General features: G+C 64.8%; 2 protein-coding genes across 6 annotated transcripts; both read right to left on the bottom strand.

Annotated features, from left to right (window-relative positions):
• Window positions 1-120: 120 nt before the first annotated feature.
• On the bottom strand, window positions 121-4,110 carry LOC138812902 (homeobox protein SIX5-like). Its single transcript, XM_070001155.1, has 3 exons — window positions 3,258-4,110; window positions 1,775-2,580; window positions 121-1,208 (listed from the first exon to the last, which is right to left on the bottom strand). The coding sequence occupies exons 1-3, from the start codon at window positions 4,061-4,063 to the stop codon at window positions 598-600; spliced, it is 2,223 nt and encodes a 740-aa protein (XP_069857256.1). The 5' UTR covers window positions 4,064-4,110; the 3' UTR covers window positions 121-597.
• An 841-nt stretch (window positions 4,111-4,951) lies between these two features.
• Window positions 4,952-13,374, bottom strand: LOC138812901 (myotonin-protein kinase). 5 transcript variants are annotated; one of them, XM_070001151.1, is made up of 15 exons: window positions 13,030-13,374; window positions 11,135-11,226; window positions 10,838-10,921; window positions 10,653-10,748; window positions 10,258-10,406; window positions 9,935-10,028; window positions 9,626-9,832; window positions 9,284-9,547; window positions 8,779-8,864; window positions 7,381-7,507; window positions 6,808-6,977; window positions 6,626-6,723; window positions 6,430-6,476; window positions 6,082-6,171; window positions 4,952-5,797 (listed from the first exon to the last, which is right to left on the bottom strand). In XM_070001151.1, the coding sequence occupies exons 1-15, from the start codon at window positions 13,187-13,189 to the stop codon at window positions 5,645-5,647; spliced, it is 1,917 nt and encodes a 638-aa protein (XP_069857252.1). In that variant the 5' UTR covers window positions 13,190-13,374; the 3' UTR covers window positions 4,952-5,644. The 5 variants fall into 5 exon arrangements, with proteins under 5 accessions (XP_069857252.1, XP_069857251.1, XP_069857254.1 ...); XM_070001150.1 differs by having other exon boundaries at window positions 6,082-6,167; XM_070001153.1 differs by having other exon boundaries at window positions 9,299-9,547.
• Between the last annotated feature and the right edge of the window lie 698 nt (window positions 13,375-14,072).

Below are 14,072 nucleotides of genomic sequence, written 5' to 3'. Positions count from 1 at the left end.
TTGTTCTCTTTTGGGTCCTCTAGTTCTGTGTTGGGCCGCTGGGCAGGCAGATAACCCACACCCTGGCCGGTCCTATTGTCTGTTAACTATTTTAATTGAGATGGAAGCATAACACGGACCTAGAAAAATAAAGATTTTAGGATACAAACTAGACACGGTCAGGGGTGCCCCGGGATGAGAGTAAATCTTTGGTCTGGGGCTGGAGGTGAGGATGTGGATGTGAGTTCAGGTGCAGGGGTGGGGTGAACCCCCCTTCCACCTCACAGACCAGCTCTTCTCCCGCCGGGAGCTGTCTTCCGTGTGCAGGTTCCACGCAGTTCTGAGAATGCCGGCAATCGGTGGAATTATTAATGGAGTCCGGGAGGCCCGGGCTCCGAGGCCTGGAGAGGCAGCCTCGGGCAGGGTCTTTCATTCCCAGCTGGTTCCAGGTAGAGGGGGGTGGGGCAGAGCCTCAACTCAGGAGGTTCCCCCATATAGCTGGGGCCAGCATAATGGGTTCCCCCCACCCTGCACCTCCATGCTTGGAGACGGGGCGTCTCTGGGGGGGTCCCCGTGTCTTGAGCACCATTGTCAGGAGCAGCCATGGTGGCCAGCAGGTCACAGCTCCAGCGGCTCCTCCACAGGCACGGACTGCAGCTGGGTCAGCACCTTGGCCTCGGCCTCCATCCCCTCCTCCACCTCAGCCCCTGCCGCGGCCCCCAGGAGCAGCGCACCGGGCTCGGCCATCCGGAGCACAGGGTGGGCACCCATGCCCAGCCCCTTGTCCGCGTCCAGCAGCCCCTCGGCGCCCGTGCTCAGCTCCAGCCCCGCCGGCCACACAGGCACGGTAGGCACGGTGGGCACGGCAGCGGGCGACACCATCAGCCCTTCCGGCGGGGGTGCAGGGAAGCCAGGCAGGAGGCTGGCCGAGTCTGGGGAGAAGGGCAGGCCGGCAGTGGTGGTGGCGGTGGCGGGGGTGGCCGTGCCCGGCGGCGGCGGGGCCTGCAGGGATAGCGTGCCCAGTGCATGGGGCTCTGGAAGGGCCGGGCTGGGGGCCACCGGGAGGGCTCCCTCGGGGACGGAGATGGCAGACTCTGGCTTCAGGGGCAGGACCTGGGAGACCAGCATGCTGGTGGGGAAGGTGGCAGTGAGGATGATCTTGCCCTGCTGCACGGCCACCCCGGTGACGATGGGGCTGCCGGACACAGGGTTGGCCAGCAGGAAGTTGCCTGGGGGGGAGGGGGGAAGAGGAGAGGAGCTGGTTAGAGCCAGAACAATAAAGTCCCTGGAAGCCCAGTGCCAGTGGCTCATGCCTGTAGTCCCAGCCACTCAGGAAGCTGAGATCTGAGGACTGCAGCTGAAAGCCAACCTGGGCGTGCAAAGCCAGGAGACTTTTTGTTTTTGTCAGTCATGGGGCTTGAACTCTGGGCCTGGGCACTGTCCCTCAGCTCTTCAGCTCAAGGCGAGCGCTCTACCACTTGAGCAATAGTGCCACTTCTGGCTTTTTCTGTTTATGAGGTGCTGAGGAATCGAACCCAGGGCCTCATGCATGCAAGGCAAGCGCTCTCCCACTGAGCCACCTTCCCAGCCACCAGGCGACTCTTATCTCCAATGGAAGTGGAGCTGTGGCTCAGGCGCTGAGTTTTCAAGGCCCACTACAGATCCTCCAGCCAAAAAAAAAAAAATCCCCTGGAGGTGCAGGGGAGTCTGGCTAGAGCCTTGGGGTCCCAGGGAGAAGGAGGGGGTGAGCCACTCCCTCCCCCAATTCCCCCCCACCAAGGGCAGCAGGAGGTACCTGGGGCGGTGGCAGTGGGAAGCTGCAGGGCGGGGACGCCCACCCCGGAGTTGAGGAGGTGCACGTTGGCAGGGCCGGCTGTGGCTGCCACCTTCACGGGGCTGCCCGGCCCGGCTGCCAGCAGCTGCAGCGGACCCACGGCCTGGGGCAGGGTCACCACCTGGGAGGTGGGCACCACCTGGGGCAGGTTCAGCAGCTGAGAGGTGGGGCCCAGGCTCGCAGGGTAGCCGGGGGATGGGGAGAGCGGCACTACCTGGGGGGCAGCCACGGTGGGCACCGGCCCTGGGGGCAGAGGGAAAGTGGCAGCCGGGAGGGGTCCGGGCACCACTTGGGGCAGGGACCCGGGGGCCTCCTCTCCGGCTGGTCCCGAAGCAGCCACCTGAGCCCCTTTGGTCTCGGGGGCTTCAGGTTGGGGTTCCTCCAGCCGAACCTCTCCAGTCTGAGGGTCCAAGACCAGGGCGGCCTTGGGCTGGCTGGCACCCTGGGCACTGGGCTGCGGGGGAGGGGGAGCCCCTCCCCCAGTGAGCAGCAGGGGGCCCAGGCCTGAGGCTTCACCCAGGGCCAGGCTGTTGATGATGACCGGGCTGCCGTTGAGGAGCACGGCCGGGGAGCTGCCCGCCGCGGCCGCCAGGAAGCCCCCGTTCACCAAGATGGAGGAGGGGGCACCGGCAGTGGGGGGGCTGGCCCCAGTCAGGAAGATGGAGTTCTGGGTGGGGGCCTCGGCGGCTGCGGGGGCCCCTCCCCTGTCCAGGTTCTCAGGACTGCGGCTGGATTCGTCCTCGGTGGTGGGGTTCCCATCAGACTCGCTGTGGGGAGAAAGGCTCGTGACTGGTGGTCCTGGAGGAGGGGAGTGGGGTGCGGGAGGAGGGAACAGAGGCAGACCACTACCCCAAGCTTCCATGTCAGGCCGGGGACCCCAGGGCCTTTGCAAGCCCGGCGGATGGTGGACACCGGGGCAAAGGGCAGCGAAGGAGAGGCTCTGCCTTGCTTTCTCTCCTGAGGTTGCTTTGGCCTCTGGCCGCGCCACCCAGGCTCTGCCCCAAGTCCCCCGGGTCCCCTGGGGACCCCCGGAGAGCCAAGAGGTTGCTGGCCAGCTCGGTCCCCGCGTCCTTTTCCTCCCCAAGGGGGCGACGTCAGGGCAGGGGAGCGAGAGGCCGGGCCTCGGGGTGGGAGGGGAAGGGCTTGGGTTACAGGGAAACCGGAGCCGGGGAAGGTTCACGTTTCACAACAAAGGCAGGCGACCGACCACGCTGTTGGTACCCGCACCCGCAGGGGCGCAGGAGGGGGGGGGCGTGGGAGAGAGTACCTGACAGGGAACATGGGGGCTCCCCTTCACCCCTAAAAAAAACAACCACCCAGCCTCTACCCACGGAGGGAAGGACCGACGCCCCTCAGCCCCCCCCCATGGATGGGGTTCTGGGGGGGAGGGCGCGGCGGGGTGGGAGGGGGCCCCCCGGGGGGGGACGACTCTCTCCCCGCTCACCTTTTGCAGGGCGCGCCGCCGGCCGCCCCGGTGCGATCGCGCTGCCGCCGGTTCTTGAACCAGTTGCTGACCTGCGTGAGCGAGAGGCCGGTGAGCGCGGCCAGGCGGCGCTTCTCGTCGGGCGTGGGGTAGCGGTTGCCGCGGTAGCAGGCCTTGAGCGCGGCGCGCGAGCGCTCCTTGAAGCAGTACACCGTCTCCTCGCCGTCCCAGATGGTCTTGGGCAGCGGGAACTTCTTCCGCAGCCGGTACTTGTCCACGGCGCCCAGCGCCCGGCCGCGGGCGCGCTCGGCCTCGTGGTAGCGCGCGCGCAGGTAGAGGTCCTGCAGGAAGGCGTGGTGCGCGGCGGGGAACGGGCGGCTCTCGAGCAGCCGGTAGAGCTCGGCGTACTCGCCCCGCTGGAAAGCCACCAGGGCCCGCGCGCGCACCACCGGATCGCTGCCACGTAGGCGCTCGGCCGGGGGCAGAGCGCCCAGGAAGCGGCTCAGGCGGCCGGCGTGGCCCGCCTGGAGCAGCGCCTCGCACACGCACGCCACCTGCTCGGGCGAGAAGCGGAGGCCCGTGGACGGCTCGGCGGCGGCGGCGGCGGCCTCCTGCGGGGACGATCCGGGGATACCTGGGGACCCCGAGTTCTCCGTTCCCGCCGTCGCTTCGCCCGCCCCGGCCCCGGCTGCTGCCGCCGCCGCCGCCTCACCCTCGGCCGCTTGCAAAGTCTGCAGGAGCTGGCGCGCCTCGTCCTCGTCCTCGTCCTCCTCCTCCTCGGCTGCAGCCGCCGGCCCCGCACTCGGCTCGGCAGGCAAGGTAGCCATGTTTTGCAACTTTGGGAAGTTCCTCCCTCCTTCTCCGCCTCCCTCGGGCTTTCCCCAGACCCCTCCCCCGCCTGTCCCCCTCCTCCGCCCCCCCCACGCCCTTCCAGATCGTTTCGCTGCCCCCCACCCCGTGCTAGACCCAACTCTCCACTAGGGTCTCGGTCCCTGTTGAGTGTCCGTCCCCCGCCCCGTCTGTCCGGGATTCTCCCTTTGTTTTCCCTCCGCTCTGGCCGCGCTTTCTGCTTCCCCCTCCAGCCACCCCCCCCTTCCCGCGTGTGCTTCGGGCTCAGAGCCTCAGTTTCCCCATCGGGACAACGGAGGAGGTAACGGGCCGCCCAGGAGGGCCGAGGGCGCGAAGCCGCCTCTGCCCCGAAACAGCTCTTGCAGGCCTCCGCCTCCGGGGTCCACGGCAGGCCCCCCCACTCCGCATCTCGGCGCGCGCTCCGCCCCTCGGAATTCCCGGCTCCGCAGGGGGGCGGGCCTAGCAGGGAGGAGGAGCGGGGAAATGAGCCAGAAAGTTTGCAGCAACTTTTCTTGGGTCTCTGTCCCGGGAGCGGATGCGCGTGGCCCGCACAGGCGCAGTGGCAGGCAGGGGGACGGCCGCGCGGGCTGCTGGCCCAGCCCCCTTTTTCCAGGCTGGGCCCGCACAGCTGGGCTACAGCTGGGTGGGGGCGGTGCCTCCTGCTGACTCGCTCCCCCTCCCCTATTGGCTGGATTCCAAAGCCCCACCCCTCACCGTCCCTCCTCCCCAGTCTGATTCGACCGCTTTCCGCCCAGCTAGCTTCTCGCCAAGCCATTGGCTGCACTCACTCGCCTCCTGATTGGCCCACTGGGCAGCTTCCTCCCCCCCCCCCACGTTTTCAGAGCGAACTCAAAAGAATCCCGAGCTTCGGGCAGGGAAGAGGGGTCTTTTATTCGCCGGGCAGGGGGTGGGGTTCTAGGTGGGGGACAGATAATAAATACCGAGGAATGTCGAGTCTCAGTGCCTCCAAAACGTGGATTTGGTGCTGGGGTCCTGGAGCCTGTCAGCCAGTCGGAGGACAAGGTCAACAGATACCCCAGCCACCGAGGCGGGCGGAGCCAACTGCGGCTCCCAGAGCAGCGCACGTGAGAAGGAAGGGGAGGGGGAGGAACGCCGGAATCCTCGAAAAAGCTGGGCTAGTCAAAGCAAAGGCTCCCGGCAGGGCTGGCAGAGGTCGTGCCGAACGTTTGCCCCAGGGAACAAGGATTCGTAACGCCAGTTTTGCCAGCCGCTGGCGGGTGGGTGCGGGGAGGGTGAAAATCGGATGGCCGAACCCTGGCCTGCTGCCTTCGTAGGGCCGCATCCACGTCAGGGATCAGCGAAGAAGTGGGCGACGCCCCCGCCCCCCGCAGCGGCTGAGGCATTCCTGGCCATAGCCCCGCCCCAGGAGCCCGGTTCTCCTCCCACGGCCACGGCTCCTCCCTCCCCGGCCGCCAGGGGGCGGGCACGGATCACAGGATCGGAGCTGGGCCAAGACCCAGACGGGCTGCTGTGTGGACGCTTCAGGGCTGTGCATTGGCCCAAATGGGGGGGGGGGCGCTTGTCTGGGGCTCTAGGGTTCAGGGGGCGAAGGAGGCTCCCGGGGGAAGCCAGATGGGGGCGAGAAGGCTGGTGCGGGCCACCAACCCAGTGCGGCCCAGGGCGGCGGCACAAGCCACAGCAGCGGCGAGCAGGAGCAGGCCACGCGCCTCCGGTAGGCCAGGCCTAGGGACCTGCGGAGGGGGGGAGGGGAGAAGGGCGGGATCAGCACTCGCCAGGCCCGGGCCCCTTAGATGGCTCTGCTCTGGACCTGCCCCGCCTCCCACCGCGAGCAGCTCCGTTTGGTCTGCTCGCGATCCTGCCGGAGCTCGTCATTGGCTGCGACCTAGAGCCCCGTTCTGATTGGCTGCCCCAGCCTCCTCCCTCCCTGTGGTGGGCGGAGCCAGAATTGAAGCACAGCTAAGCGGCGGTGGCGCGGGGTGGGCTGCGCGCATGGGGGGGGGGGCGTGGGACGTACCCGGGCAGGGAACAGCAGGTGGCGGCGGTGCAGGGGGCCCGGCCCCACCAGCGGGCACTGGCCCAGAGCCACGGCCGGGGGGCCATCTAGCTGGAGAGAGAAGGGACAGGTGACCCGATCGGAGCCCAGCCCGGCCGCCCGCAGCGGTGGACAAGAGGCAGAGAAGGGGTGGAGGGCGGGGAGGGAATCTCGGGGGATCGCTCAGAGGGATTTAGTGCGAGGTCTGCACCAGGGCAGAACTGGCAAACATGGTGGTGCACCGTGAAAGACGTCTGCCTTCTGGAATCTTAAAGAAGAAGGATGGGGAGAGGGAAGGGAGGAGCAGGCAAGGGAAGGCAGGGGTCTTACATGGGAAGGTGGATCCGTGGCCCGGGGACTGGGGACCCCCGTGACAGCTGGAAGGAGAAGAGAGAGGCGTATGGCGCGTGGAGGGCGGGCAGGGCGGTGGCGCGGTGTGCCCCAGCCTGGGCCCCCTCCCCCGGGGGCCCACACTCAGCCTGCGCCCCCTCCTCCGCCCCAAGCCCTCGGGGAAGGCGGGACTCGCCTGTGGCTCCCTGGGCCTGTAGCAGCTCCATCCGCTCCTGCAATTGCCGCACGCGCGCCTCCAGCTCCCGGTTCCGAGCCTCAGCCTCCTGCAATTGACTGGGGAAAAGATCGGGAGGGTGAGGCCCGCGGGCGACCCGCTGGGGGCTGCCAGCAGGCGCCGGGCCCGTGCCCTGACCCAACCTGGCGAAGTTCTGGTTGGCCGTTCGGATGGCCTCCAGCTCGCGGCTCAGGCTCTGCCGCGTGAGCACCTCCTTCTCCAGGGCCTCCTGGAGCTCTCGCAGTGTCAGTGTCACCTCGCTCTCGGACTCGGCCACAGCCGCAGGGGCAGCCACAGACAGGGCCGCTTCAGCCTGGGGGTGGGGGAGACAGAGCTCAGGCTGTAGCACTGGAGTTGTGCACCCTCTGGGTTCCGGCCGTGGGGCTCATGGGAACCCGTGATCTATTCCTAAAACTCAGCCCAACCACTGCCCTTCCCCCTCGAGACTCCTCCAGCTCTGGCTAAGTGCTCAGGACCAGGCGTGCTCCTGCAGAAGGTGCATGGTTTGTTTCTTGCTGTCTGCAGCCTCCCCTCCTCCCCCTGGCCGGCCTTGGAGGAAATGTTCTGTGGATTTTAAGAAACCAGTGCTACAGTGGCCTCTTCTGATTTCTCACAGGGACCCTCTGCCCTGTGCCAGGGCCCGGGGTGGGGGCCTTGGTGCTGCCCACTAGCATCCCCAGGGAAACCTGACCACTCGGCTCCCATCTGCTACTCACCATTTCCTGGGGTGGGGACACTGCAGGGGGCAGGGTGGGCTCCTCGCTAGGCATTCGCACCTGTGGCTCAGGCAACTGCTGGGCCTCCTCCAGTTCCATGGGTATGGAGTCTGGGATCTCATTATCTCTTGGGAGAGGGGAAGGAGTGGCTGCCAATGGGGTCTCCCTAGCCTGGACACAGGAGCAGTGCCCCAAGCAAGTCCCCATGCTTCACCAAGTTAAGGAAAACAATTGCCAAGTCCAGCTCTATATAGAGAAAGGAGGCCTTGTCCCTCCCATTACCCCAGGCCCAGGGGTGGCGGGGGAGGTTGCCTTTTCGGATCCTTCAGATACCTGGTTCTTGGGTATGTCCATTTCCTCAACAACCTCTTTCTTTAGGGCCTCAGAATAGGCAGGAGACCCAGCAAGGGTGATCTCACCCAGCTCTAAGGACCACCCCCCCCCCGCCCCGAGATGTGGATCACTCTTGAGAGCAGCCTCTAGATACCAAGTCACCCTCACACTTCCCACCTGCCTTCACTGGGGGTCTGCCAACCCATCAGTCCCTCCTGGGAGACTTTGTCTCAGGACCGGTTCTGAGATGACCTGGCCTGAAGGGAGGAGGTACCTGGCTGCTGGCACCAGCAGTAGCTCAGGAAGACAGGAGCTGCGCCTGCCCTGTGTGAGCCAGGAGCCAGGGCCGCTGCTGGAGGTGCCCAGGAGTCCTTATTTTGCTTCAACCCATTCTTTTTCTTGATGGTAGTGGGGCTTGAACTAAGTGCCCTGGGCATCTAGACAGATGTTCTACCCTTGAACCACATCTCCAACCTTGATGCCTGTTTTCTAATTTACTTGGAGAAGCATGGTCATATTTGTAAGGCAGATGATCTTAAAAGGCTTTACTGTTACACAAGTGACTGGATGAGGTTTATGTTCTGTTAAAATTCCTTACAGCCTGGGCACAGGTGGCTCACACCATAATCCTAGCTAATCAGGAGGCTAAGATGTGAGGATCTCCATTCAAATCCAGCCTGGACAGGAAAGTCTGTGAGACTCTCATCTCCACTGACCCTTCAAAAAGCTGAAAGTGGAGTTGTGGCTCAAAGTGACAGAGTGCTACCCTTGAGCAAAAAGAAAAAGCTCAAGGACAGCACCCAAGTCCCCAAGTTCAAGCTCCAGGACCAACATACACACACACACACAAATTCATTACAAAATTCAAATCTTCTAAGATTCAGAATGCCATGACACTATAAATAGACAGTGACTGGAAGGCTCAGACAAGGCTCTCGTGTTTTACACCGAGTCTACTGATGGGATCCTAAGCCTTCTGGGTCCTAAGACTGATCATGCAAACTAACTGCACCCTGGTGGCCCTCCCAGAGCCTCTGTTCCCTCCAGCCCTATGGGTGCACTTACCTGAGGGCCATGCACGAGTAGGAGTAGCCCACAAAAGGCAGGTGGACACCCAGTGGCATGCCTTCCTGCATGTCTGACAGCGTCTCCTTCATAAGAGAGGCACAGGTGTGACCAGTGTTGGTCTGGGCCGGGCCCTCACTCTTTCCCATCATGTCTCATGTCCCTCCCAAGCCTAGCCCAACACAAGGTTTATCTAAAATGGCCTCTGCTAGGCTGTAATTTCTCTCTTCTGTAGGTGTGGCAGGGCAGGGCAGGGACAGGTGAGCCCCAGGACAGCATAAGGGAGAGAGAAGGGGCTCTCTCAACTTAGCCAGCCCCCTCCCCAGGAAAGCCTTCAGTGCTATACTCTGCCCCACCAGCCTTTGTCACAGTGAGGCCTCCTTAACAGGGGACCCGGATGCTAGGTCCAGGTCTCCAGTGGGGCCTCAACAGGCTCACTAGAATAAGAATGATCCAAGAAGAGAAAAGTGGCTCCCCCAGAGTGGGTGGGGCTGTAGGTACGTACCCCTCCCCCGCTCACCATGGCAGTGAGCCCATCCTCCACCACATCGAAGTTGCACGTGTCTGTGGCACCCTCAAAGTCCGGTGTGAAGGGCGGCACGCTGTCGCCAAGCCCCTCCCAATCCAGGCCAAGGAAGAAAGGATGCTTGCGGAAGTCATCCGCTCCACCCCGGCCTAGCCGGACCTCAGCGGGGCACAGCAGCCCCTGGATGAGGTCTCGGGCCTCCTCGGGGACGCCTGTGTCAGCCAGCGGCAGAGACAGGTGCTCCTGCACGGAGGGAGGAGGTGGTGAGGGCCTGGCCATCCCGTGCAGGAGCACCGAGGACGCTTGGACACAGGCGCTCACCTTGTAGTGGACGATCTTGCCATAGGTCTCTGCCGTAGAATCGGCATAGAAGGGCGTCTGCCCATAGAACATTTCATAGGCAAACACACCCAGTGCCCACCAGTCACATTCAGGCCCATAGCTGCCAGTCCCCGGCGCGCCTCCCACGGCTTGCAGGATCTCGGGGGACAGGTAGTCTGGAGTGCCCACGGCGACCAGCGACCTCACCTGCATGCGCAGGACCCGGACGCTCAGCCCCTCCCCGGGTTCCACCGACTCCTCAAGGGGGGGCAGGGCTGCCTCCTGGGCGCCCACCCCCTCACTGCTCACCGTTCCATCCGCCCGCAGCTTGAGACAGGAGCCGAAGTCAGCCAGTCGAATGTGGCCACAGCGGTCCAGTAAGATGTTGTCGGGTTTTATGTCCCTGGGGGGAGAGAGGAGGGAGGAGAGGAGGCCGGTCCCGAAGGGCAGAGCCGCTCAGCCCGCCCCGACCAGGGGTCCCGCTACTCTAGATCTCGCCCAGGCACGAGCCCCAGCCAATAGGATCCCTCTAACCAACCTCCCAGGTAGGTCCCGCCCCTCTGGCCACGCCCCTTTCGCTCAGCCACGCCCAGCAGCGCACGCAGCCGCCTGTGCCTGTCGGTGCCGCCCACCTGTGCACATAGCCCAGCCGGTGCACCGAGTCTATGGCCATGACGATCTCCGCAAGGTAGAAGCGCGCCATCTCGGCTGGGATCCGCTCCCCAAACTTGCTCAGCAGCGTTAGCAGGTCCCCACCCACGTAGTACTCCATGACCAGGTACTGGGAGGGGGGTCCTGGGGTCAGCAGCCCTGCCCAGGCGCCACGATCGCTTTTCCCAAGATGTCACTCCCCTCTCACCCCATCCCCGACATTCGGGAAATAAAAGACCCCAGAGGAGAGATCCCAGGTTCTCCTGCGGCAGAGGCCTCCCCGAGAGCTACCTCGGCCAGGCAAGAGCAGGAAAAGAGCGGTGGGGGTCAGCTGGGGCCTGGGAGACCGGCCCTTCCAGGTCGCGGTGACCCTCACCAGGTAGTTCTCGTCCTGGAAGGCGAAGTGCAGCTGTGTGATCCAGCGCCGGTCCCCGTTCACCAACACATCCCGCTCTTCCCGGAAGCATGACACCTGCGCCGGCAACCCGGAGAGCCGAGGGGCTGAGCCGGGAGGGGGCGCACGTCCCAGCCCCCCCAGGCCGGCCCGGCCCCGGCCCTCACCTCGCCCCTCTTCAGCATGTCCCATTTATTCATGATCTTCATGGCATACACCTGACCCGTCTGCCTCATCTTCACCACCGCTACCTGAAAGGCCAAAGCAGGGTGGCAACAGCGGAGGCGTAGGGGAAACCACAACAGCCGCGCATTGGGGCCCGGCCCCGCCCCCGGCCTCAGCCCCGCCCCCGTTCCCACCCAATCCCAGGTTCCCGCTCATTCATCAATTTCTACGGCTCGGCCAGGCTCCCACGCCCCGCCCACCCCAAGTCAAGTCCGGGCTGCAGGCGCCCCGGGACTCACCTCGCTGAACGCCCCGCGCCCGATCACCTTCAGAATCTCAAAGTCATCCCTCTGCAGCCGGACCTCCTTAAGCCTCGCCGCAATGGGCTCCGCTGAGGGTGGCCGGGGAGGAGGGCGAGTGAGAACCCGGCAGCGGACAGCCCACCCCTGTCTCCCCCCTTCTCCACACACTTCCTGGGCTCCGGGACTCTGCCCCCAAGGGCTCTCCCACATACACAGCACGTGAAGTTCTGGGAATCGCACCCCGCCCTCTGGCGGAGCAACCCTTTTGAGGGTCACTCTGGGCTAGGAGGACGCAGGATGGCAAGGATAACAAATGCCTGCGGAGCGGGCGGTGCTGAAGAACAGAGGGAGACGGCCCTGAGCCCCAGCCCCCAGCGAGAGCCGCAGAGCTCTCAGTGTTTTGTGCTGTGGCCCAGAACCACACTGTGGTCCTATGGTGTCACAGGCTGGGGGACGGGGAAGAGGGCCAGCCCAGGGGCCAGCCAAGGATGCACGCCCGGAGCGTTTGTAGAGGGTGTGGCCTCAGTCTCCTGAGGGAGGCAGGAGGGTGTTTTGCAGCTGGCAATCACAGTTCAGGTCTGAGGTCCTACTGCTAGCTGGGGTGATGCTGGACACTGGGGGAGCAGGGGAGAGAGGCTTTGCCTCCCGGAGTGGAAGAAGCCTGGACCTGGGAGACAGCATGGAGGAGGGATGGGTATGAACGGGAAAAGAGGGTTCTAGTGGGCTCTGGAGGGGAGAGGGGTTCAGGGAGACTGGGAGGCCAACGAAGAACTACCCAGGGCCAAGGATGGGGGAGGGAGGAGAGAGCCAAGACACCCAGCCCTTTTAAGGCAGCAGGAGCCCGGGCCCCCTCCCCCGCCCCAAGGCCTAGCAGGGGAGGGGCCCCAGGATGCAGCCCAGGCCACAAAAGGACTGCTCCTGGCAGGACAGGCAGACCCACGCTCCCACCCCAGGTCTCAGTTTACCCTGCCAGCCCAGGCCCATCTGCAAAAAGGGGGGGAGGGAGGCCTGGGAGAGTCACTGAGGCCCAGTGAGCCTGGCCTGTGGCCTCTACTTTCCCATCTTTAAAATGGGAGAGGATGGGGTCTGGATCAGAAAAGAGACAAGAGGGAACGGGGAAAGTTGGGGACCAGACACAGTGCCCAATGAAGACAGACAGGGACATACAGGCCAAGAGCCAAGAGGCTCTTGAGGGACAAGCAGAGAGCGCCAGGGTGCCAGAGTCACAAACTAGAGTGGGCAGGGGCTGGGCGCGGGCAGGCCGGGCATGAGGCTGGCTTTGAGGCAGCCAGTGCCAAAGGCCTGGAAAGACCTCTGGGCCAAGGGGCTTTGTAGGACAGCTGGGGCTGGAGAACTGGGAGGGAGCGGCTGATGTTGGGGGAGGGGAAGTGGCAAGGACCCTGCAGGGTGGACACACCCAGACCCCAAGCGGCGGAGGGCACAGAGGGTGCTGGGTGGCGCCTGTGTGCCGGGCTGCTTCCCCCCTCCCAGGGCCTCAGTGACTCACCGGCCCTCCCTGGACACCTGTCAGGCTCTGGAGAGGCTGGCGCCCACACCTGCCTGCCAGCCACGCCCCTGGCAGCTGCCCGTGCTGCCCCTCCCGCTTCCGCACACCCTGGGAAGCTAGGGTAGGGGGCTTAGAGCCCATGCGAGGGGAGAGTCTGAAGATTAAGGGCAGGCTGTGCCCAGCCTAGGCAGCCATGGCTGAGTCATGGTCCCCTTGGCCTCTCCTGTTGACCTTCTTGTCCCATTACTGATGACAGGCTCCCACTTTGCCCCAGCACCCAGGTCCCCCCCCCATAGGGAAACCTGTGGGCATCCATCCTGCCCCCCCAGTTTCCGGGTCCTGCCCCTGCCCCCTGCCCAGGCAGCCCATGCGGAAGGACACTTACCCCACCGCAGGAAGTCCACCACGTACTTGTCCTGGGCCAGCTCTGAGGCGCCCAGCTCCTGGTGGACGCCCAGGAGAAGGTCGAGCAGGGGCTCCAGCCCCAGGAAGCCGGGGTCCAGCACCAGCTGTTGGAGCCGCTTCAGCCGCACTTCGGCTGACATGTCGGCCAGGCTGCACCATGGCCCCTTCCCCGGCCGGGGCTCGGGGTCCTCCGGTCACAGGGCCTGGCAGCCCGCGTCCACGTCCCGGAACCCAGGCCACATGTCTGCCTGTCCCTAGCTGTTCCTGGGGCCTCTCTGGCCACTTCTCTCAGTGGCTGAGGCCTCCTCCTCTTCTCCCCACCCCTTGGTCCGGCCCCCCTCCTGCCTCTCAGCTTTAACTCCTCACAAGCCAGTCCCCCCCCAACTACTCCCTCCTTCCAGGGCTCCCCAGAACTCTTTAGTACCAGAGAGCCCAGAGAATCTCAACTCTCACACCAGCAGTTCCCCTCGCCCCCCAAAAAAGGAAGATGCAGTGCTGGGAGCCATAGGTGTGAGAGCAGAGGCTTTCGGCTGCCCGCGCGGTGACCTAGGGACTACCCACCCACCCACGGCCGGCCACTGGGGGAAGGGGCTGCGCCTGGGCAGGGGACGGAGGCCAGGGCCGCTTCTCTGTGACTCAGCACCCATCCACTTTGGGGCAGTTCCGTTTACCCAGGGCCCCTGACTTTACACTCACTTTTTCTTTGGCAGGAGGTGGGAAGGGAGCGGTGGGGGCTGGGACCCGGTCTGGGCTGGGGATTGGGAGGGGGTCATGTTCAGGAACCAAGGCCAGGGGTGACCTGCTGGCCAAAGTTTGGGCCACAGGCCGGTGCTTGAGCCAGGCCCTCCCCAACAAAAAGGAGACCCTAAAATAGCTCCTTGGCCACAGGCCGGGCAGCACATTCCTGCCCAGACTGGGATTAGAAAGGAACACTGCAGGGGTGGTGGAGGGGAGGGGAAGGGAAGGCAGGGGGAAGACTCCACAGGCCCAGGCTGGGGCACCAGGAGACAAAGACCTGTCACA

The sequence above is a fragment of the Dipodomys merriami genome, unplaced genomic scaffold (genome assembly GCF_024711535.1).
Source record: "Dipodomys merriami isolate MVZ:Mamm:240054 unplaced genomic scaffold, mDipMer1.0.p SCAF_57, whole genome shotgun sequence".
NCBI classification, from domain to species: Eukaryota; Metazoa; Chordata; class Mammalia; order Rodentia; family Heteromyidae; genus Dipodomys; species Dipodomys merriami.
The sequence above is the reverse complement of the archived record's forward strand: the minus strand, read 5'-3'. Positions and strand labels throughout refer to the sequence as shown.